This window comes from Peromyscus eremicus, chromosome 11 (genome assembly GCF_949786415.1).
Source record: "Peromyscus eremicus chromosome 11, PerEre_H2_v1, whole genome shotgun sequence".
NCBI lineage: Eukaryota > Metazoa > Chordata > Mammalia > Rodentia > Cricetidae > Peromyscus > Peromyscus eremicus.
The window spans coordinates 58,942,320-58,966,457 of record NC_081427.1 but is presented as its reverse complement, the minus strand read 5'-3'; the positions used below and the strand labels follow the sequence as shown (position 1 = coordinate 58,966,457).

At 44.3% G+C, this 24,138-nt stretch overlaps 1 protein-coding gene across 2 annotated transcripts; it reads right to left on the bottom strand.

Moving 5' to 3' along the window:
• Positions 1-13,378: 13,378 nt before the first annotated feature.
• Positions 13,379-20,730, bottom strand: LOC131921788 (sperm motility kinase 2B-like). Of its 2 annotated transcripts, none has more exons than XM_059276545.1 (4): positions 20,598-20,730; positions 15,240-16,825; positions 14,529-14,786; positions 13,379-14,182 (listed from the first exon to the last, which is right to left on the bottom strand). In XM_059276545.1, exon 2 carries the CDS (start codon positions 16,797-16,799, stop codon positions 15,285-15,287), a length of 1,515 nt encoding a protein of 504 aa, XP_059132528.1. In that variant the 5' UTR covers positions 16,800-16,825; positions 20,598-20,730; the 3' UTR covers positions 13,379-14,182; positions 14,529-14,786; positions 15,240-15,284. The 2 variants fall into 2 exon arrangements, with proteins under 2 accessions (XP_059132528.1, XP_059132529.1); XM_059276546.1 differs by having other exon boundaries at positions 15,240-16,821.
• Between the last annotated feature and the right edge of the window lie 3,408 nt (positions 20,731-24,138).

Below are 24,138 nucleotides of genomic sequence, written 5' to 3'. Positions count from 1 at the left end.
GCACAGAGATGTCTCTTTGTGACACCAGTCCCTGGAACGGCCGGGCAGGGTTGTGAGAGCAGCATTCTGTCTGTTAGTAAGAGGCCTGGGTTCACATAGGAGTGCTGGGGATTTTAGTATTTTCAACATAATCTCCATGATGACACAGAAAAAAACTAGAATCACGCAGAGAAGAGAGAAACTCAAGCATTTCTTCACTAAAAAATCAAAAGACGATGATCAGGAAATGAGAGACAAAGGCTGTAAGGTTAATGGAGGACACAGCAAATGCCTCCTCAGTGATGAGTGCATGCTCGCTCGCACACTTTGTCTCTCTGTGTCTCTGTCTCTCTATGTCTGTCTCCTCTCTCTCTCTCTCACTTTGGTGAGCAAAGGTCCAAAGGTGGAACAGGCATGTGTGAGGAGCAGGTGCTCTGTGCACACTGTGACCAGAAGGAACAGGGCAGCTGTGCTGATACAGACGAAAGAGACTGTGAACCACAGTCAGGTCACAGGACCCAGGGTGCTGTGCCATTCCTGAACACCAGTGCTTCCTGCGGCCTGGAGCCAGCTGCCAGCGCCATGCCATGAACCAATCTGAGCCGCCCAGTGGCTGACATGGCAGTTTAAGATTTGTCTCACTCAGTCAGAGAACGCTGCAGGCACCTAGTAAATCCAGGTCCAGACACAGAAAACCTCTAAAAGGTACAGTTTATTTTAAAATATGCTTAGATGCAGAAGAAAGAAAAGAAAATGGGTATAGGCAGTCACAGAAAATAATGAATAGTTTAAAAATAATAAAGTCTTTTAAGAGAGAATAACATAATATAAAAAACAATAAGCCACATAAAGATGGGAAATACACAGGGTGTCTGGATCCTGTATGGTGCTTGGTTGAATTTGAATTTTTTAAATGCTAGTGTACAAAAAACAGTAGACATTGGCTTATGGAAACTCCTAAATTAAACCAATCTTCATATTTAAAAACAAAAGTCTTAACTTCAAAATGGAATTCAGAAAATATGTTGTGTTTGGGGAGAGGTTATGACTTTGTTTCCACCAAAAACACAAAGTTATGATTCTCTTCAAAATTAATAAAGATCAGCTTTGATTGGAGAAGACCTCCTGAAAATCTTGGCTACTGACCTGAAGAAAGGAGCCAAGGAAGACTACAGGACAGGGGACATGTGTGCTGCTCCCTCTCCTGAGACTGGATGAGCCATGTAAATCTTATTGCCTACCATCCTCATGACATATTATTACATGCCATCCTTCATATGGCATGGAGGGAGGTTTGGTTATACCCTCCAGATGGACATTTAACATTGACAAATGTGTTTACCTGCTCAAACATAGAACAAAAAATCATTTTAACTGGGTTGTGCATACTGCTCATTCCATACTTGTGTTAATGCAGATATATATATATATATATATATATATATATATATATATATATATATATATATATATATATAAAACCTTTAAAAGTTTGTATGTTTTCAGAAAGAAGAAAAGGACCAATCAACAATGAAGACCTGTAGCCCAGGTGATCCAGCGTCTCAGAATGCCTCTCCAGCCCCACAAACCACTTTTGATCTTGTTTTTCTTTTTTTTTTTTTAATTTTGCAATACAATTCAGTTCTACATATCAGCCATGGATTCCCTTGTTCTCCCCCCTCCCGCCCCCCTCACCTTCCCCCCAGCCCGCCCCCCATTCCTATCTTCTCCAGGGCAAAGCCTTCCCCGCAGACTGAGATCAACCTGGTAGACTCAGTCCAGGTAGGTCCAGTCCCCTCCTCCCAGGCCGAGCCAAGCGACCCTGCATAGGCCCCAGGTTTCAAACAGCGGACTCATGCAATGAGCACAGGACCCGGTCCCACTGCCTGGATGCCTCCCAAACAGATCAGGCCAATCAACTGTCTCACCCACTCAGAGGGCCTGATCCAGTTGGTGACCCCTCAGCCATTGGTTCATAGTTCATGTGTTTCCGTTCGTTTGGCTATTTGTCCCTGTGCTTTATCCAACTTTGGTCTCAACAATTCTCGCTCATACAAACCCTCCTCATTCTCGCTAATTGGACTCCCAGAGATCCACCCGGGGCCTAGTCATGGATCTCTGCATCCAGATCCCTCAGTAGTTGGATGAGGTTTCTAGCTCGACAATTAGGGTGTTTGGCCATCCCATCACCAGAGTAGGTCAGTTCGGGCTGTCTCTCGATCATTGCCAGCAGTCTGTTGTGGGGTATCTTTGTGGATTTCTGTGTGCCTCTCTAGCACTTTGCTTCTTCCTATTCTCATGTGGTCTTCATTTACCATGGTCTCCTGTTCCTTGTTCTCCCTCTCTGTTGTTGATCCAGCTGGGATCAAATCAGTAGCCCTCCTATATACAATAGACAAAGAAGCAGAGAAGGAAATCAGAGATACATCACCCTTTACTATAGCCACAAATGACATAAAATACCTTGGGGTAACACTAACCAAGCAAGTGAAAGACCTATATGACAAGAACTTTAAGTCCCTGAAAAAAGAAATTGAAGAAGGTGTCAGAAAATGGAAAGATCTCCCATGCTCACGGATAGGCAGAACTAACATAGTAAAAATGGCAATCTTACCAAAAGCAATGTACAGATTCAATGCAATCCCCATCAAAATACCAACACAATTCTTCACAGACCTGGAAAGAATAATACTCAACTTCATATGGAAAAACAAAAAACCCAGGATAGCCAAAAGAATCCTGTACAATAACACAACCTCTGGAGGCATCACGATCCCTGACTTCAAGCTGTACTATAGAGCTATACTTTTGATCGTGTGATTCTTGGGTTAAAACAGGCTAAGTCCCCATGCCCCACCCACCCGTGCCAGATATCCAGTTTGAGGGGGGTCACTGAGTCTAGGTGACTATTTCCTCCCTGATTTGTTAATACTGAGTTTAAAAATTATCTTTTCAGGTGTAGGAAGCATTACTGATCACCTGCTATGTGGCAGGCATTGTTTTCACTTTTTGTTTTTGTTTTTGAGACAGGGTTTTCCTGTTTAGCCCTGGCTATCCTGGAACTTGCTCTGGAGACCAGGCTGGCCTTGAACTCAGTGATCCACCTGCCTCTGCCTCCCTAGTGCTGGGATTAAAGGCGTGTGCCACCACTATCCAGCTGTTTTCACCTTTATTATCTTACCTTAAAACAAACAAACATTTATTAGATATCTTCTGTGTCCATGGTGGTATGAGAAAAAGTGAGGAATGCAGATAAATGGAATAAAGAACTTTTCCCCCTTCTGGTGCTTGGGATCAAACTCAAGGCCTTCTATATGTTAGGCACACATGACCACTGAGCTATACCCTCCCAGCCCTAGAACGGAGGATTTTACCCTTATAGCACCATGAATAGTAATAACAACTAAAAAGAAATGATGTGGGGCCTAATAGGAGCCAGTTACATCTCTTGAAGCACATGAAAAAAATTGCTGTGGGATGGTCTTTCTGTATACTATGAATATGTGCTGCTACTATTGGTCAATAAAGAAGCTGCTCTGGCCTATGGCAAGGCAGGTTATAGCTAGGTGGGAAATCCAAACAAAGAGACACGGAGAAGAAAGGCAGTGTGAGAGCAGATACCAGCCTGCCCCCCAAGTAGCAACATGCCAACAGACCGGTAACACCACGGCCATGCAGCAATACATAGATTAGTAGAAATGGGTTAATTTAAGATGAAAGAGCTAGCTATCAAGAAGCCTGAGCCACAGACCAAACAGTTTATAAGTAATACTAAGCCTCTGACTGGTTATTTGGGTACAAGTGGGCGAGAAAGATTTATCCGGCTACACTTGGAACCCAACATGGGGTAATAATTTCTACCTAAAACCTGAGAGAGCTTAAAAAAAGAAAAGAAAAGAAAAAGGTTAAAAAATGGAGTTAAGAAGAGCTTCCTAGTTCGTGTCTCTCACGTGGGCCATGATACAGAGACACTGCAGTAAAGAGATACCAAGGCATTTGAGCTTGAGCACAGCATGGCGGAATCCTACCACGATACACAGAGGCATCTCCAAGCTGGACAGTGTGCTGCATGGCAAGATTTAACTTTTTGAAGTGATATTCTTCGCTTACCATGGGCCAGTGAACCTGCATGAGACTGGGATGGTAAGAAACAGGCTCAGCTTTTCCGTTGTCTCCACACAGATGGCCTTCCTTCCTTAAAATGACCTGAAACCTTGACAACCGGACCGGGGTCTCCGCTTGTGTCCAGGTACAAGAGCTGATTCTCAATGAACTTATGCAAAGGCCACATTCCATAAAACTAGAAATTCATGGTTTCCAAACTCTGAGGATTAGTTGGAGAGAGAGGTTTTATTTCATTATTATTGTTGTTGTATGGGGGAATCAAACCCAGCCCCTTGTGCAAGCTAGGTGGGTGCTCTAACACCGAGTTACAACCTGGCAGAAAGGTAACAACTTCAATTTTTGCTCACCAAATATACTTTTTATCAACTGCTGTCAGCTATCAGAAACACCAAAGGAGAAAAAGTTCTTTTTTTACTTTTAAATTATTATTTATTTCTTTAGGTTTTTTTTGTTGTTTTGTTTTGTTTTGTTTTGTTTTTTAGACAGGATCTCCCTGTTATGTAGCCTTGTTGCCCTGAAACTTACTACATAAAACAGACTGGATTTAAACTCACAGAGATCTGCTTACCTCTGCCTCTAGAGTTCTGGGATTAAGATGTGCATAACTACTCCTAGTTAAGGTTCTTAAAAAACAAAAACAAAAACAAAAACAGCAACAACAACAAAACAAGCCAGGCCTTGTGGCTCATGCCTTTAATCCCAGCACTCAGGAGACAGAGGCAGATGGATCTGTTGTGAGTTAGAGACCAGCCTGGTCTACAAGCCAGGGCTATGTAATAGTGAGACCCTGACTGGAAAAAAAAAAAAAACAAAAAAAAACAAAAAAAAAACCAAACAAACCATAAAACCAAAACAAAACATAAAAATTGATATTTTAGCCAAAAATTCACTAAGTCATAATTCTCATAAATTTAGTACCGTGGTGAGGATTTTAGTTGAGCAGGATGTGGTGGCACATGCCTTTAATTCCAGCACTCAGAAGGCAGAGGCATGAGGAACCTCTACACTGCTACACCAGTGTGGTCAACATAGTGAATTTCAGGGCAGAATTACAAAACAAAACAAAAGCCCTTGTCTCAAGAAACAAAAACAAAAGAAAGTACACTAGAGCAAGTAGATGGAAAACATACAATAATTTATAAAAATACTTTTGAGCAATGATTATGTTTTATAACTTATTTATTTGAAAGATTTCCCTAATTGTTAAATTGTTTTGCTGAGTTAGACAATGGGTAGGTCATTTCCAGGTAAGAAGAAATGCTACAATGTTAATTAGGGAACAAGAGTGCAAGTATATTTGGCCTCTTAGATTTACAGAAAAATGAAATATGTTTGAGTTTGTCAGTAAATATGCCCTGTTCCATAACAAATTATAATTTTGTGGAGTATAAGATTTTACTAATCTACAAAATATTAGATTACAATTGTTAATTTTTTTTTAATGGGGTCTTACCATATAGCCCTGACAGGCAGATCTCTGTGAGTTTGAGGCCAGCCTGGTCTACAGAGCAAGTTCAGGAACAGCTACACAGAGAAACCCTGTCTCGAAAAACCAAACCAAACCAAATCAAACCAAACCAAACTAAACCAAACCAGCCAAACCAAAATGAGTGAGTGCTGTTCTTCCAGAGGATGAGTGTTCCATTCCCAGCACCCCCCAGAGGCAGCACATAAGCTTCTGTAACTTCTGCTCCAGGGGCTCAGACGCCCTCTTCTGGCTTCCGAGGGTACCTGGCAGATACTCACACATAACATATAAATAAAAATAAAACAAAACAAAAACCTAGCCAACTGAGAACGACATAGATGTTGGACTCCAGCCAACAGGGGCGGGGTGGGGGAAAGACAGAGTCACCGTCTGCGCTAGACTAAACACCAACTTCCTGCCCTGGTGTGCTGGCTGGCTGGGTTGGGGGATCCGGTCCAACATTTTGCAAAAATAAATTGCCTTGCTGAGCCACTTTTGCTTTATTGTTTGTTTCTGACAAAACCGATACCATGTAGTCAATTCGTAATTACATATATAGTCGTAAGTGAGCACGCTGGCTGAACATACCACTCATGTAGGCAAGCATTTTCTCACTGAGCTAAAGCTTAGGCTCACACATGCACATTTGCATACGTAAGAATACAGATGGCAGCAAAGATCTCCTTAGCTTTCGATTTCAGCCACGAGGCAAGTACAGTGTGGACAGATGGTTCTAGCAGAAAATTCAGAAACCTGTCCAAAATGGAGCAGTGGCTTTTACCTTAGTTTGTGTTGCTTTGCTAGGTTTCTGAGGGATCGGTTTAATCCAAAGAGCGGGGTTTCAGATGGAAGAGGAGTCGATCTATGATACTGGGGGCACCACGAAGAAGAGAGAAGACCCCCCAAAAGGAGGTCTGTAGCACCTTTTCTGTGCCCTTCGAGGCAAAGGAAGGAGAGACTGAAGCAAAAGGAAAGACTGGGTCTTACTGGAGCAACTGGGAAACACGCTTAGATTTTAAACAGGAGCCAGTGGCTGTTACCAGGTCCCAAAGAAACTTGGGACAAGAATCACTCAGGACCTGTGGCTCCTCCCAGAACTCCTCAGCTGGTCCCTTCTCCCTGAAACCTCTCCAACCCAAGGGCTGGGCTTTGCTTCCCTTCCCTTCCCCTAGCCTCTAATTCCTGTATAATTCGGCTGTTCTTGCTCCCCCCCACCCCCCGGGTTCCCATGAGCTCACTTGCTCCCTTTGGCCCCTTCTCTCCTCTCTCTTCTTTTCCTCTCTCACTCTCCCTTTCTCCTTCTATTGAGGCCTGGTCTGTTCTGCTGGCCATGCTCAGTTTGGACTGTTCCAGATGCCTCTGGCTGAACTGTCCCTCATATCTACAGTAAAAGCTTTCTCTTCAACCTTACCTTGGAGTGGTCATGTGCTCACTTCCATTCAGCTATTAGCTGCTACTCCAGAGAAAGGGCTGGCAGCTGGCTGAGTGTTTTCATGGGCAGTGGGACAGAACACCGAGAATGAAAGGGCCCCCAAACCGGACCCTGGACATCAGATTCCACTTAGGCTGACTTATTTTGGTTATTGTTTGTTTTGTTTTAAGACAGGGTCTCTTTATGTAGTCTAGGTGGGCCTGGAACTTTCTAAGTAGACCAATCTGACCTTGATCTCAGAGAGATCCACCAATCTCTTCCTCTTGAGTGCTGGGATTAAAAGTGCGAGCCACCATATCCAGCCCTGTTTGGGTTTTGAGGCAGGGTCTTGCAATATACCTCCACCAGACCAGAGACTTACCGGCTCCTTCCTCGGCTTCCCTGAGTGGTGTGATTACAAGTGTGAACTATCAGGCTATAGGTTGACAGCTAACTACAATGAAAAACTTCACACTCTCACACACTCATAACATACATACACACACACACACACACACACACACACACACACGAGAGAGAGAGAGAGAGAGAGAGAGAGAGAGAGAGAGAGAGAGAGAGAGAGAGAGAAAGAGGGGTGGGACATCTTTTAGACTGAACTAAATTTTGAGTGAAGGTGTTTTCCTAGTAGTTGGCCCATGAACAAAATGTAGTTCCTTCTTCCCCACTACTGTGTCTGAACATGAGTGTTGTGTGTGTGTGTGTGTGTGTGTGTGTGTGTGTGTGTGTGTGTGATAGACAGATAGATATGATAGATAGATAGATAGATAGATAGATAGATAGATAGATAGATAGATAGGTAGATAGATAGATAGGTAGGTAGATAGATAGGTAGATAGATACATAGGTAGATAGATAGATAGGTAGATAGATAGCTAGATGAGAGCTTTTCGTTTTAAGGCTAGGCGTGTGGTTCTTCTGGTAAGACTGAATGGAAATTTACATAACAAAAAGTCACAGAGCAGCTGGCTGGAGGTGGAGTTCTTGCCCAGCAAGCTGAAAGCTCTGCACAACCTGGACTTGGTTGCCCATGCCCGTGGTTCAGCACTCTGAGAACTAGGATGGAATCAGGATGAGAAGCTCAAGGTTATCCGAGCTATCTGGGGAGTTTGAAGGCAGCCTGGTCCACATTAGACACTGTCTCACAAGCTGGAACCAAACCAAGTCACAACCACAAAATGGCACAGAGAAAACCTGCGAGCATTCGAACCAGGTGAGAGGAGCTGGGGGCTGGATGTTGGACGTGCTTGTCTATTGCAAATCCAAGGAAGCACCATGTAGAGTTTCCCTCTTTTTCTTGGTTTTATCTCTCCCTCTCTGGACAAGGGGAAAAAAATCTCATTTCTAGTGTCTTGATTTTTTTTAACAGTACATTTGAAGTAAGTAGATGAGCTTTGTTGATGTAAACACATAGCTCTCACCTCAAAGAAGCTAAATGTGAGTGACCACGGTCCAGGAGCACAGATTCCTGTTACTCCAAATAGTATATTCTAACTGATACCAGTTTCATGAAGTGTTTATTTCAACAGAGCAAAAAAAAAATCATAAATCAAGGTACTTTAAAATACATCGGTGGACAGACTGGAGATGTTGCTCTGTGGTGAACCATACACACTTCCAAAGGCTCTAAGTTTGGTTCTCAGAATCCAAGAATCCACATCGGGTGACTCATACCAGTCTGTAACTACAGCTTCAGGAGACTCCTTGGGTACCAGTACTCATGTGCACATACCCTCACACAGATAGACAGACAGCACACACACACACACACACACACACACACACACACACACACACCCCACATGACTTATTAATAAATAAAAATTAATGCTGCTCTGAACATAGTTGAGCATGTATCTCTCATCATACTACAAAGATACATGCTCAACTATGTTCATAGCAGCATTATTCATAATAGCCAGAACCTGGAAACAACCTAGATGCCTGTCAACTGAAGAATGGATAAAGAAAATACACAACGGAGTACTACTCAGCAGAGAAAAACAATGACATCATGAAATTTGCAGGCAAATGGATGGAACTAGAAAATATCATCCTGAGTGAGATAACCCAAACCCAGAAGGACAAACATGGTATGTACTCACTCATAAGTAGACACTAGTTATAAAGCAAAGGACAATCAGACTGCAACCCACAGAACCAGGGAGGCTACATAGCAGGGGGGACCCTAGGATGACTGTGGCTTATAATAAGTTTTGGTTTTACCCAATCATGGGCAAGCTTTACTGAAACATTTCACTATTAGGATAAGAATTTGTACTGTATCAAGCTGATGAAAGAAAATGCTGGCCATACATTCAGGAGGGGAGGCTAAAATCTTTTTAGATTATGGATTAGCCTATAGAAAAATGTCTGCCGTAAATCAAACAGTGAAGGGGAAGATAAATAGGAATCTCACATACACAACTTAAATAAAACATAGCTCTCTGAACAGATGAAGATAGGTCTCTTCTGTATCACAGAATCTAATCAATATATGTATAATTCGCCGGGCGGTGGTGGCGCACGACTTTAATCCCAGCACTTGGGAGGCAGAGCCAGGCGGATCTCTGTGAGTTCGAGGCCAGCCTGGGCTACCAAGTGAGTTCCAGGAGAGGCGCAAAGCTACACAGAGAAACCCTGTCTCGAAAAACCAAAAAAAAAAATATATATATATATATATATATGTATAATTCAGCTATCATTTGGCTTAAAAGGGCTTATTGGGAAATGTTATCATTCATACTATTTTCTACAGAAAAAATATTTTACTGTTTAAAATAAATACATTAATTAATAAAAACAAACAAACACAAGTGCCTTGGTGGGCGTTGGTTATTATGTGGTGCTGTGTTACTCATTAAGCAGCGCTGTTTTCCATGCAAGAAAAGCCGCGGAGCACAACAAAACCCACTGTAAGAGCTGATTAGGGGAAGGAGAACAGAGGGGATGTACTTAGACTGTGCAGGGAGAGAGAAGGGAGGGGTGTGTGACCAGCTTCTTATGGATCCCCCTGCACATTCGTATATGGGTTTACATAGCTACGCCACACATGCACATAGATTATGTGACTGCAGTGCACAGATGACGTAGGACGTAAGGCCCCCGAGAATGACTACGTGTCTCCCCAGCGCATGTGTGGTCATGGGGGAGTGGCTAGAAATTCCAGTCAGGTGAGCAGAGGTTACTACTGCAAAGCATCCATCACTATCCTCTGGAACTGGAGTTGCACAGGGCTGTGAGCCGCCATTGGGTTTTGAAGGTCTACAAACCCAGCTCCCAGCAAAAACCACCACTGAATAATATCTCCAGTCCACTATTTCATTTTTAATTGTGTGTGGGGGGGGGGAGGGCAGTGGGCGGGTATGCAGATGTGAGTGCAGGTGATTGTGGAGTCCAGAAAATGGTGCCTGACCTCCTAGAACTGGAAGCTGTAAGCCACCTGACATGGGTGATGGGTTCTCTGCAGAGCAGTAATCCTTCCTAAACTACTTCTCTGGTCTCATCATAGAAGTTCTCATTTGTCAATCATCCTTGAGTGATATTTAACATAGGTGTGGCTTTTTTTCTTTTTCTTTTCTTTTCTTTTCTTTTCTTTTCTTTCTTTCTTTTTTTTTTTTTTTTTTTTTTTTGAGGGCCTGGGGACTTCAGTTCATAGCTTTAAACTTCAGAAATATATTGCTAGTTTTGCACCTGCTCAATTTAAAAGTGAAATTCTATTGCCTTTAAAACCTGTAAGAATTGTGCTGCAGTCTGAATGATATGTGGAGTTGGCCCATCCATCTTTCCGTCCATCCATCCATCCTTTTTTTTTTTTTTAACGAAATTTCCTTATTGGAAGGAATGGTACAAACTAAAGAACTTAAGTGGATGTTGCGATGTGACTTCTAGAAAAGGTAAAAGTAGCCAGGCATGCATGTGTTGCTTCCATGACCAGGGAAGTCACCTGTGGCTCTAGGGTTTATGGTTCTTAGTTTTTATTTTCACTGTATCTCAGGGTGTGCTTTTCAGGGGCTCCTATCTTGCCCAGGTTGGTTATGTGGTCACCCAGTTCTCTGATGGATTTCACCTATTCACGTAATGAGCATCCATCGACAAAGTTACATAAGTGGGGGGTTTGTGAAGTTACAGTCACGACTGATTCACAGTCTTTTCCACATGCAGTTGCATACTCCATTGTGTTTAGTCCATACTTCTAGTCATCAGGTCTTGATGTCCTGCAGTAAAATTGGCCACCTCCTCGGTACTGTAGCCTCATCAGTTCCCCAGTTTCCCTCTCCTCGTGAGATCGGAACGATTTGGCAAAGTTCTTCAAAGCCACACCATCCTGGTCAAGGTAGCAAGACATGGACAGATAGACATTGGAGGCATACAGCTCCAGGTTGATCTGGAGGTCCATGGCAGCCTCTGTGCCATGGTGGTAGTTCTGGCTCACCTTCAGGAGTGACTTGGTGGTCAAGGCCACGACAAGGTGGTAGAAGGCTCTGGCTTGGGGCAGTCGGCTGACGGCCACATTCAAACACTGTTGAAACAGGAAGCTGGGGCGGCTCTAGGCGGAGAACATCTTTCCTTCATTCTCTGTCACCTGTAATGTATTCCTGGGTATCAGGAGCAGATTTTTAAGATAGAAGTCATCTTGTTTTCTGTTATGTCTTGAAAGTTGTTTTTGAAATACCACTCCCAACCCTTTTTTGGGTTTGGAGACAGGGTTTCTCTGTGCAGCCCTGGCTGTCCTGGAACTTCCTCTCTAAGTTCCAGGCTGGACTCAGACTCAGATCCATTTGTCTCTGCCTCCTGAGTGCTGGGATCAAAGGTGTGCACAACCAGACCTGGCTGTTTGGAAATGCTTTACTAAAGTGGTTCTGTAGTTCTGTTTCAGCTCTGGAAATACAAAGCAAAACAGCAAACAATTCCCAGACCACTTGGACTATAAGATAGAGTTATAAAACACATACACACACATTCACATGCGCACACACAGGACATGTCACCAATAAGAGAACTGTTGGAGGCTGAGGAGTACCCCAATTGTTTTCCTTGAAAAGAGGTGATCCATCGTCTAGGCATTGGCAAATAGGATCCACAGTGATGTATTTATCCAACACCCACTCAATCTCTTTATGGAAATGTCAAGAATACATTTTTGCCATAGAGGCAGAAAGCTGTCCTGGAGAAGGTACAGAAGAAGCCGGCCCCCATGATGCCCAAATTCACTCTCAGAAGTTGACTTTAAAAAAAGTTGCAGAAGAGGTTAAGGATGATGCTCAACAGACAGGTATGGTGATATATTGTGTACCCTAATAATCTCTCTGTCTCTCTCTCTCTGTCTCTCTCTCTCTGTCTCTCTCTGTCTCTCTCTCTGTCTCTCTCTCTGTCTCTCTCTCTCTCACACACACACACACATATGCTCTCACACACACTTTTCTCTCTCTCACACACACACTCACATACACATATTTTCTCTCTCACACACTCTCTCTTGCACATGTATACACACATACACACTCACACACTGTCTGTTCCCTGAGAGCTCATGAGGCTGAATTTAAAGGAGTGTAAGAGTACAGTTTAGAGAGGGGTGTTTGCTAAAGAGATTGGCAACATTATAAAGAAGCCAAGAGCTTTACACCAGGATAACTGGAAAGATGCTATGAGGGCATCTCAGGAATCTATGAGACCCTACCATCAGAGCGGACAGGTGTACACATGAACCAGAGCTTTGGTGCCTGTGAGATGGGTCCCCCCAGGCACTGGTGATCTGCCAAGTATGATAGGGTTCGGGTTTGGTATTTGTTAGGTGAGGTCCCTATAACAGGGCACATCTTGGTGCTGGTCTGTGTCCTCAGGGCCTGCCCTCTCACATGGAACATTTATACTTCTCTTTGCCATCACACATCCTCCTTCTGCCCCAGATCTGACTCGTTCATTGAAGGACACATGCCTGGATAGGACATAGAGGGGTGGCCCTGTCCCATAGATCTAAAAAGGGAAAATGTCACAACAGGGAGAAAGAACATCTTGTATGATACAATTAAGGAACACAGCAGGATAGACCAGTGGCTTCTCAGCACTGGGATCCAACCTGAGCCATGTCCACAGGAATTCATCAGGCTACCATGCTTGCCTCTGTGGAAATGAGACAAGCTGATGACACCATTGTTCTCACTGGTCCTTCTGAAAATGTTGCTGGATCCAGAAAGACCCAAAATCCACACTCAGGTTCTGCATTTTCCCCCTTCAGGTACCTTAGAGCTTGTTCCTTCAAAGACACTTCTAATGACTTGGTGGTGTTGGGGGTGAAGTTACTTTCCCTGGGACTTTTGAGCACCACAGGGCCAATTCTCCTGTGAAAGGAAGATGCAGGAAAACACCCAGGGTCATCTTTCACAAACATCACTTTTATTCTGAGATTCATGACAATCATTATAGTAAAACAGGCCCCATAGGGTCGAGGAAATTGGCTCAGACCAGTAGCCAGGGCATGCACATAATGCACTCCTTAAGAGCTAACCTGGAGTCTGCCTGAGGGTCTAGCAACAGGAGCTGTCAGAGTTCCTTGTCACTGTCAGAGTTCCTGATCATGCTGAGTCTGTCTGAGGACCTAGCAACAATTGCTGTCAGAATTCCTGATTGTGCCCAGCTAATAAGGGACGACCACACATACTGGGCGCTGGGAGGAGGGTATATAAGGGCTACCCTGTTATTAAATAAAGGAGTTTGTTATTTGCTTTTCACAGACACCGTGTGTCTGTGTCGTTGATGACGTGGCTTCTCACCCCCTGCCATGAGGGAGCTGCTAGAATCCAAGCAATTTGTGGCACCCAATGTGGGGCTTCTGTTACTTTTTTTCTCCCAACGCAGGTTCTGATGGGCTCCCTCTCTTTACTTGCCGGCTGTGCTTGACAGTGGCCCCAAGAAACACAAACAGTGTGTTTTGGTGAGAAGTGTTGTGTTCTTCCTGTCCCTTTGGCAGGAGAGCATTGGGGCCCCCACTTCTTTCCTTCTTCTGTGTTGTCTGTCATGTTTGTCTGCCCATTCCGTTAGGAAGGCACATTTTTTTTTTCATTTCGGTTTGCCCGGCACTTCCACATAAGGGTTGACCTCCAAGGAGGTGGAACCAAGACTTGGCTCCCGATCGCCATCCCTCATCCGGAGACACCATGTGGGCATACGGTCATGGCCTAAAAAAAAAAACACAAACGGTCCCCATAAGCACAGGATATAAGGGTCTGATACAAATTTTCATCCCGTTGAAAAGATGGGTAATCTTTTGATCACCCCCACCAATTCCCTGTCAGATATCTCTACAATATCCGATGAGGAGGAGACAGACAGTCTAGACCCTGAGAAAACTGTCAGTTTTGGCCTGAAAAATTTGTCAAGAAGAACGTAGCTATCAGTTTGGGCCCTGGGAAATCTGTCAGGGAGAATGGAGCTGTCAGTTTGGACCCTGAGAAATCTGTTACTGTTAGTCTGCTACTAAGAATGAGGCAGGGAAGTGTCAGGAGAAGAGGGGTCTCATGTGACCTGGGTAGACTTTGAACACGTTTTTGGCTCCTGCCCCCTGATTATGGATGCCTTTGAGGGGCAGGGTCCTTGCAGAATTCCTGTGGCCCAGGATTCCATCATTTGCTCCCTTCTTCCTGGCTGGACCTTTGAGCAGGGCACAGACACAGGGCATCATGGGCTTTCTGCATGGTTCCGTCTGCAGGTCTCTTCCCATACATGAGTCCTCTCCAACACCACGGCTGCAGATTTGTGATGTTCTGCATCCTCCGAAGAACTCTTAAAATACAACAACACACGTGAACGAGAATCTTGTGAATGCAGCTATACAGGGCATCTTTCCAACTGTGGTCACCCTGCTCTGCCCTGCTCTCCAAGCTGCTTCCTCCTGTCTAAACCTCTGCTCCCAGGCACCTCTGTCCCTCATCACCTAGCTCCCACCCCATACCACTTTTCTCCTTCCTCAGCCCCTCCCCTCCCCCCTCCCTTCTCTTAACATGGTCAACACCCGTCTGCCATTGACTTCTGGTCCAACATTTTTAGATTTCCCATGTGTAGGATACAGTGAGATTTGTCTTCTAGGATGCTAGATATGTTGATAGGTTCCATTGAACCATCCCATGGTATCTACATCTAGCTTCCCAATGCATTCTATTTCATAAATACACATAGTTATGATCTGTCCATCAACACAGACATGAGTAAAACACTCATTTAAACACAGAAAGGTACCTGGGCCAGGCCTGCTGCTTGTTCTCCAGACGCCCTCCTTGTGCCTCATTTCTGAGGGAAGACTTTGTTCCGCCCCCACAGAGGTTTCTTCCTTGATGGACAGCAGCAGCAGAGACCCATAAGGGCGTTTCCTATCCTCCTTGTCCATGCCCTCAAGCCTCGAGGCTGGCCATGGCTGCAGGTGGACTTGTCCTTTGCTGAGTCTCTGTGGGAGCATAAGTCATCTTCTTTGTTATCACTGCTGGTACTCATTGAGCAAATGCAAGGGGCACTCTTGGAGCGTTGGGGGTCTTGGTCCAAAGTGAGTGTTCTCTGGAGTGGCGAGTGGAGAGGAATGTTGGCCCTTCTGTGTCCTCTTTGACCTGCCTGCTGGCCATAGGCAGATACCTGACCACTAGTGGATGACCCTCTGAGCAATGTGCCAAGGGCAGGCTCACTACTCCTCCTCCTGGGAGGTAGAGGGAAAGCAACAGGATCCTCTAGGGAAGGGAATGGCGCCAACCCTGGATTCACTTGTTGAGCCAAGGTTGTGCAGGTAGGCCACTGGAGAGCCTGCCTTTTTAGTAAGGAATAAGATGCCGTGGTCTGGTTGAATTTTCTCTGTTGTAATGAGTCTTTGATGTCCTGGGCTTGGAACCCAATGTGTTCCATGGCTTTCACTATTGCAGGGTCAGGCAAGCCAGGGACCATTTCTTCACAGTCGTTTGGTGAATCCTCCACGTCTTTCCTGAGCCAGGGGTGTGTCATCACTTCATCCACTGTTGGCCTACACATGGGGTCGACTGTCGTTAAGAGGCTAAGCAGGTCCTGGAGTTCCTCTGACAGGCCCAAGGGGACAGTATATTTCCCATTCACAATCTGTTGTTGGAGCTCTTGTAGGGTGACATCATCAAATGGGACTTTCCCGACTACCATGAAATATAAAACTACTCCTAACATCCATATGTCGACCTTGGGGCCGTCATAAAGTCTTTTAAAGAAATATTCAGGGGCAAAAAATCTGAAAGCCCCACAGTGAAATCCAAGTTTTTGTCCGGGCTTAACTTGGGCGCCAAGGCCAAAGTCGATGATTTTGACTTTTCCGTTCTTATCCACCATGATGTTGTCTGGTTTCAGGTCCCGATGAATTATTCCATGTTCATGGCAGTAACTCACAGCACTTAGGATTTGCCTGAAGATCCCCCGGGCTTGGTCTTCCTCCAGGTGGCCAGCATTTCGGACGTAGTGACTGAGTTGTTCTCCCGCAGCCAGCTCCATGATGAGGTATGTTCTCTTCTCAGACTCAATCACTTGGAGAAGGGAGATGATGTTAGGGTGGTTGATCATCTTCAGAATATTGACCTCGGGTTGGACCGGAAAGCACCACTTATTCTCCTTCTGAAGTACTTTGACAGCCACCAGGGTGCTGGTGAAGCGGTGGTAGGCCAGTTTTACCTCGGCAAAGCTTCCACGGCCAATGGTCTTCAAGATCACATACTGCGAGTAGAAGTTTTCTGTTTCCGGGGAGCTGGATGCAGACTCAAGGTCTGTGGCATCCTCTTCTATAATACTAGAGCTCATTTTTGGTAACAAAGTATAAATGCTATCTAAGAGAAAGAAAAAAGAAGAAAGAAGAAATTCAAAATGAAAACAAAAACAGTGAAAAAAAATAGAAAGCCTGAAAATCTATCAAACAACTAAAAACAACAACAACAACAAAACCCCAGAAAACCAAAATCACACACACACAAAGCCAAAAGGATCCAAATAAAAAAAAACCTAGCTGCAGGTCACTAGGGAGGAGGACCAGAGCTCAGCAACACTGAGAATGAAGACCACTGATTGCTTAAGAAGAAAAACATACTAAAAATAAGGAAAGGATGAAGAAATTTAAAAAATTAGAAGATCCAAGCAACATAAAATTGAACAAAAACAAGCAAAACTCCAGACAAACAAAACACATTAAAAACTAAAAACCTAGAAATCAAAACAAAATATAACAAAGCCCAGAAAAGCTTCTAGATTATACAAATCACTTAAAAGGTAATTAACACTAAGAAACAATCCAATGAATAATTTGGATAGGGTACTGAAAAGGGTTTTCTCAGAAGACACACAAATGGCTTAAGAAATATATATATAAATATATATATATATATACACATATGTGTTTGCATATATATATATGTGTGTATGTATATATGTTTGTATTTGTGTTAATATTCACCATCCTTGGCCATCAGGGAAAAGCAAATTAAAACTTTTTGAGATTTTGTTTTACTCTAGTCAGAATGGCAAAGACTAATAAAAGGCAACAAATGCTGGTGTGGATATGGGGGATGGAGACCCTCATGCACTGTGGATGCTGATGTGGATGTGGGAGATGGAGACCCTCATGCACTGTGGATGCTGATGTGGGTGTGGGGGATGGAAACCTTCATGGACTGTGGATGCTGATGTGGGTGTGGGGGATGGAGACCCTCATGGACTGTGGATGCTGATGTGGGTGTGGGGGATGGAGACCCTCATGCCCTGTGGATGCTGATGTGGGTGTGGGGGATGGAGACCCTCATGCACTGTGGATGCTGATGTGGATGTGGGGAATGGAGACCCTCATGCACTGTGGATGCTGATGTGGGTGTGGGGAATGGAAACCCTCATGCACTGTGGATGCTGGTGTGGATGTTGGAGATGGAACCCCTCATGCACTGTGGATGCTGATGTGGGTGTAGGGAATGGAAACCCTCATGCACTGTGGATGCTGGTGTGAGTGTGGGGGATGGAGACCCTCATGCACTGTGGATGCTGGTGTGGGTGTGGGGGATAGAGACCCTCATGCACTGTGGATGTTGGTGTGGATGTGGGAGATGAAAATCCTCATGCACTGTGGATGCTGGTGTGGATGTGGGGGATGGAGACCCTCATGCACTGTGGATGTTGGTGTGGGTGTGGGGGATGGAGACCCTCATGCACTGTGGATGCTGATGTGAGTGTGGGGGATGGAGACCCTCATGCACTGTGGATTCTGGTGTTTGTGTGGGGGATGGAGACCCTCATGCACTGTGGATGCTGGTGTGAGTTTTGGGGATGGAGACCCTCATGCACTGTGGATTCTGGTGTAGTGTGGGGGATGGAGACCCTCATGCACTGTGGATGCTGGTGTGAGTGTGGGGGATGGAGACCCTCATGCACTGTGGATGGGAGTGCAAACTGGTGCAGCCACTGTAGAAATCAGTGTGGCTGTTCCTCAGAAAACTAGCAATAGACCTATCATGTGGTCCACCTATACTACTCCTGGGTATATGCTCAAGGGACTCTATTTCCTGCTGCAGAGACACTCACCCACTTTCAGTGCCGCTCTATTCACAATAGCTGAGATATGTAAACAGCCTAGACATCCATCAACTGACGAAGGGCTAACTAAAATGTGGTACCCATACAAAATGGAATTTTATTCAGCTACAAAGAAAACTGAAATTATGAAATTTCTAAGTAAATGGATGGAACTGGGAAACATTACACTAAGTGAGGTGTCCCAGACCCAGAAAGGCAAGCATGGCATGTTCTCATGTTCCCATTCATATGTGGATCCTTGCATCAAATCTTTGGATTTATTAGTGCAACTCTCAGATCTCATCAGAGAAATATATTTGTGCAAATGTTTACATAGAAATTTACAACTTGTCAAAGAATAGAGAGAGTCAATGGAGTGCTCAGACACAAATGGGATGTCCACATCATACCCTTTCTCCTCTAAGGCTCCGGGATCATCATGGAAAAGGGGGCAGAGAGATTGTAAGAACCAGAGGGAAGGACCAGAGCAAATTATCATCGTCTTGGCATGACAGGACCACTGCACTCCCGAGCTGGCTGCAGCTGTGGCTGCCTGCACAAGACCTGCCCCAAACCAAGCAGTAAGCAGTCCAGCATGACTGCCCATAGGAGCCCCTGACAGTTGGTGGTTTCTGGGGAAGGGAGAGTCATTTCTCCTCAAGAACGTGGCTCCTGCCTGCTCTTGCAGGTATGAGAATTTTGTCATTGTCAGCTGAATTCATACTTCATATTTCTGCAGCTTGCAGCATTCCCTAATGTCGAGCAGAAGCATTTCTCCAACACAGAGGAAAGAGACCAAATACTTTTCTGACAAAGGAAACAAAAACGACTGCAAAGAGCCTCACAGTGGCCAGAACTAGGCTATAAAAGCAAAAAAAGTCACAATAAATCCCTTGATGCTTTCAAAACCAGCACATCAAACTTCATTTTCATTAGAACATTGTTATTTTTTTTACCTAATAATTAAAAACCAAGAACCACAGGGTTCAAGATGTCTCAGTGGGTAATAACATTTGCTACCAAGCTTAATGATCTGTGTTAGATTCCTAAGAGCCACATGGTAGAAAGAAAGAAGCAGATCCAACAAGTTGTCCTCTGATATCCACATTATATCTGCTCCCCCACAATGAATGAAAGAATAAATAAATGTAGTAATAGAAAAAAAAAGAATGTGGCGCCTGATAGGCCAACCACACTGCAATGGATACCCCACACCCATGAACATATGAGCACAAATTGGGATCAATGGGCTATTGAGAGAGAGAGAGAGGAATTGGGAGTTTGAGTAGAGGTAGGGGAGATCTAGGAGAAGTTGGGGAAGAGTGGTCAGAGAATATAATCAAAATATATTCTATGAATATATGAAATTCTCAAAAATACTGTATCTTAAAAAAAACAAATAAGCAAAAATCTAAAACCCCAAACAAAGCAAAAATACAATAAGAAAACCTAGAAAAGCAAAACAAAATCAGAAAACCAAAGGTGACACAAAATCCCCCAAAATGTAAAAATAATAAAAACACAAAGAAAATTTCAAAGAAAAACTAACAAACCTGAAACCAGCCCAAACCAAGAAGCCAGAAAACCCAAAACATCAAAAGTAAAACTCAAACACCGAGCTATGGTGACACATACCTTCAGTCCCAGCACTCCAGAGGCAGAGGCAGGTGGATCTCAGGGTTTGAGGCCAGCCTGGTCTACAGAGTGAGTTCCAGGACAGCCAGGGCTACACAGAGAAACCATTTCTCAGGAAAAACAAAACAAAACAAAACAAACCAAACAAACAAAAAACCCAACCCCAAAACACCTCAAATAGCCACAGGCTGGGGAGATAGTTTAGTAGTTAAATTAAATGAGGCCCATGCAAAACAGGAGGGCCTCATTCCATCTCTAGAAACCTAGCATAAAAGAATCAGTAAGTGCTTTTTTAATCTGATTGCAGAGTCAGCCCAGCAGATCCCTGGGAACACTGGCCAGCCAGCCTAGACACTTGACCAGCTCCAGTTCAGTGAGAGACTGTCTCAAAAAACAAGGCAGATGACCTACCTTAGGTACAATGGTCAAGTTGACTCCGGGAGTCAATGCTCTCCCACACACAGGTGTTCCCACACCTACCCACACGTGCCCCTATAGGACACAAAAACACTCACGCCTGCACGTATGCACGCGCAAACACACACACACATACACAAGTGCACTCACACTCACCTACAGGTATGCCTACTCACACACACACACACACACAAGTGCACCCACACTCACCCACAGGTATACCTACTCACACACACACACAGGTGCACTCACACTCACCCACAGGTATACCTACTCACACACGAAAATGCACAGGTGCACACACTCAAACAGGTACTTGTACACAAGTGAACTTAAACACAAAAACACATACATATACCACACACACACACACAAGCAAACCTATACACACACACACACCTAGACACACATACACATAAAAACACAAGCACACACACACAAGCAAACCTACACACACACACACACACACACACACACACACACACGTCTAGACACACATGCACATACAAACCCAAACACACACACAAACCAAACAATCAAACGCAAAATTCCCACGCAACCTCGATTGATAACAGTAGAATCACACAGGGCACCACTCCACAGCTCCTCTCAACACACCCAAAGAAATCCAGGCCGGGCCACAGCATAATATCTACTGGCTGGACCCCTCACAATCGCTCCTCGTGAGGTCATAGCAGGCCCTGCCCTGACATGGCTGGGCGGCACGCAAAGGCTCTGGCTCAGGTGGGCCATGGAGCCTGGCATTAGGCTTTTAGAAATCAGAGCCTGGAGGATGCTCTGGGGTTTCTGGTTTGAATGTCTGCTGTGCCTCCTGCTTTGCTGACCTCCTATCTGCACTCACCACGGCACCTTTTCTTTGAATTCTGACTGGTGGGCCCAAGATGATGCTACAGCTTAACTTACAGAAAAATGTTCTGCTCATGCAATATAATAAAGCAATTTATTACCACAGCGATGCTGTCAGGAAGATACCTTTCTCATACTTTCCAAGGCCACTGGGTTCTCATAAAAAACCTGGGTGGGAACCTTGGAGATAGGTCAGTGGTTAGAATATCTGCCTTTCAGAGTGTGAGGTGAGGACCTCCGTGTGAATTCCCAGAGGCCATGTGAAGGCTGGACTCAGTAGAACACACCTGTAATATCAGAACTCCCTAGAAGTGGGAAAGGCAATGGAGATAGTAAAATGCCTGGGGGCTTGTGGGCCAGATAACCTGGGTCACCTCATCTAAATCCCTGAGCTGTCAAGTCATAGCCCTTGCTTCAAACAAGGGGGAAGGTAAGGACCGGCAAAAATGTCCTCTAATCTCCACACACATGGTAGAACAAATGTATCCCCAAACGCATGTTTTACACACACACACACACACACACACACACACACACACACACGCATACACACACACACACACGCACACACACACATACACACACACGCATACACACACACACACACGCATACACACACACACACACACACATACACACACACACACAGAGGTCAGAAGAAAATAGGTCAATATATGCAATGTGAAATGAAAGCAAGCACACTGTATGAACTATGATTCTTTAGCAAAACATTCCTCTAGAAATGAGGAAGACATTAAGAAGCTCCCAGAGATGAACACTGAGTGAAGGGATTTCAGATGAGATGAAAGGGGATGACTCAGGAATTCAGACTCTCGAGAGGAAATAAAGAACTTCCATACAGGCGACTCCACCCACAGTCAGAAGGGATGAACTTTGTTTCCTCCGAAATGTGAGAGATGTCATGTCACAAGCCCCCAAACAGCAGTGACGAGACTCAAGTGCACAGAGATGTCTCTTTGTGACACCAGTCCCTGGAGCGGCCGGGCAGGGTTGTGAGAGCAGCATTCTGTCTGTTAGTAAGAGGCCTGGGTTCACATAGGAGTGCTGGGGATTTTAGTATTTTCAACATAATCTCCATGGTGACACAGAAAAAAACTAGAATCACGCAGAGAAGAGAGAAACTCAAGCATTTCTTCACTAAAACATCAAAAGACGATGATCAGGAAATGAGAGACAAAGGCTGTAAGGTTAATGGAGGACACAGCAAATGCCTCCTCAGTGATGAGTGCATGCTCGCTCGCACACTTTGTCTCTCTGTGTCTCTGTCTCTCTATGTCTGTCTCCTCTCTCTCTCTCACTTTGGTGAGCAAAGGTCCAAAGGTGGAACAGGCATGTGTGAGGAGCAGGTGCTCTGTGCACACTGTGACCAGAAGGAACAGGGCAGCTGCGCTGATACAGACGAAAGAGACTGTGAACCACAGTCAGGTCACAGGACCCAGGGTGCTGTGCCATTCCTGAACACCAGTGCTTCCTGCGGCCTGGAGCCAGCTGCCAGCGCCATGCCATGAACCAATCTGAGCTGCCCAGTGGCTGACATGGCAGTTTAAGATTTGTCTCACTCAGTCAGAGAACGCTGCAGGCACCTAGTAAATCCAGGTCCAGACACAGAAAACCTCTAAAAGGTACAGTTTATTTTAAAATATGCTTAGATGCAGAAGAAAGAAAAGAAAATGGGTATAGGCAGTCACAGAAAAAAATGAATAGTTTAAAATTAATAAAGTCTTTTAAGAGAGAATAACATAATATAAAAAACAATAAGCCACATAAAGATGGGAAATACACAGGGTGTCTGGATCCTGTATGGTGCTTGGTTGAATTTGAATTTTTTAAATGCTAGTGTACAAAAAACAGTAGACATTGGCTTATGGAAACTCCTAAATTAAACCAATCTTCATATTTAAAAAAAATGTCTTAACTTCAAAATGGAATTCAGAAAATATGTTGTGTTTGGGGAGAGGTTATGACTTTGTTTCCACCAAAAACACAAAGTTATGATTCTCTTCAAAATTAATAAAGATCAGCTTTGATTGGAGAAGACCTCCTGAAAATCTTGGCTACTGACCTGAAGAAAGGAGCCAAGGAAGACTACAGGACAGGGGACATGTGTGCTGCTCCCTCTCCTGAGACTGGATGAGCCATGTAAATCTTATTGCCTACCATCCTCATGACATATTATTACATGCCATCCTTCATATGGCATGGAGGGAGGTTTGGTTATACCCTCCAGATGGACATTTAACATTGACAAATGTGTTTACCTGCTCAAACATAGAACAAAAAATCATTTTAACTGGGTTGTGCATACTGCTCATTCCATACTTGTGTTAATGCAGATATATATATATATATATATATATATATATATATATATATATATATATATATATATATAAAACCTTTAAAAGTTTGTATGTTTTCAGAAAGAAGAAAAGGACCAATCAACAATGAAGACCTGTAGCCCAGGTGATCCAGCGTCTCAGAATGCCTCTCCAGCCCCACAAACCACTTTTGATCTTGTTTTTCTTTTTTTTTTTTTTAATTTTGCAATACAATTCAGTTCTACATATCAGCCATGGATTCCCTTGTTCTCCCCCCTCCCGCCCCCCTCACCTTCCCCCCAGCCCGCCCCCCATTCCCATCTTCTCCA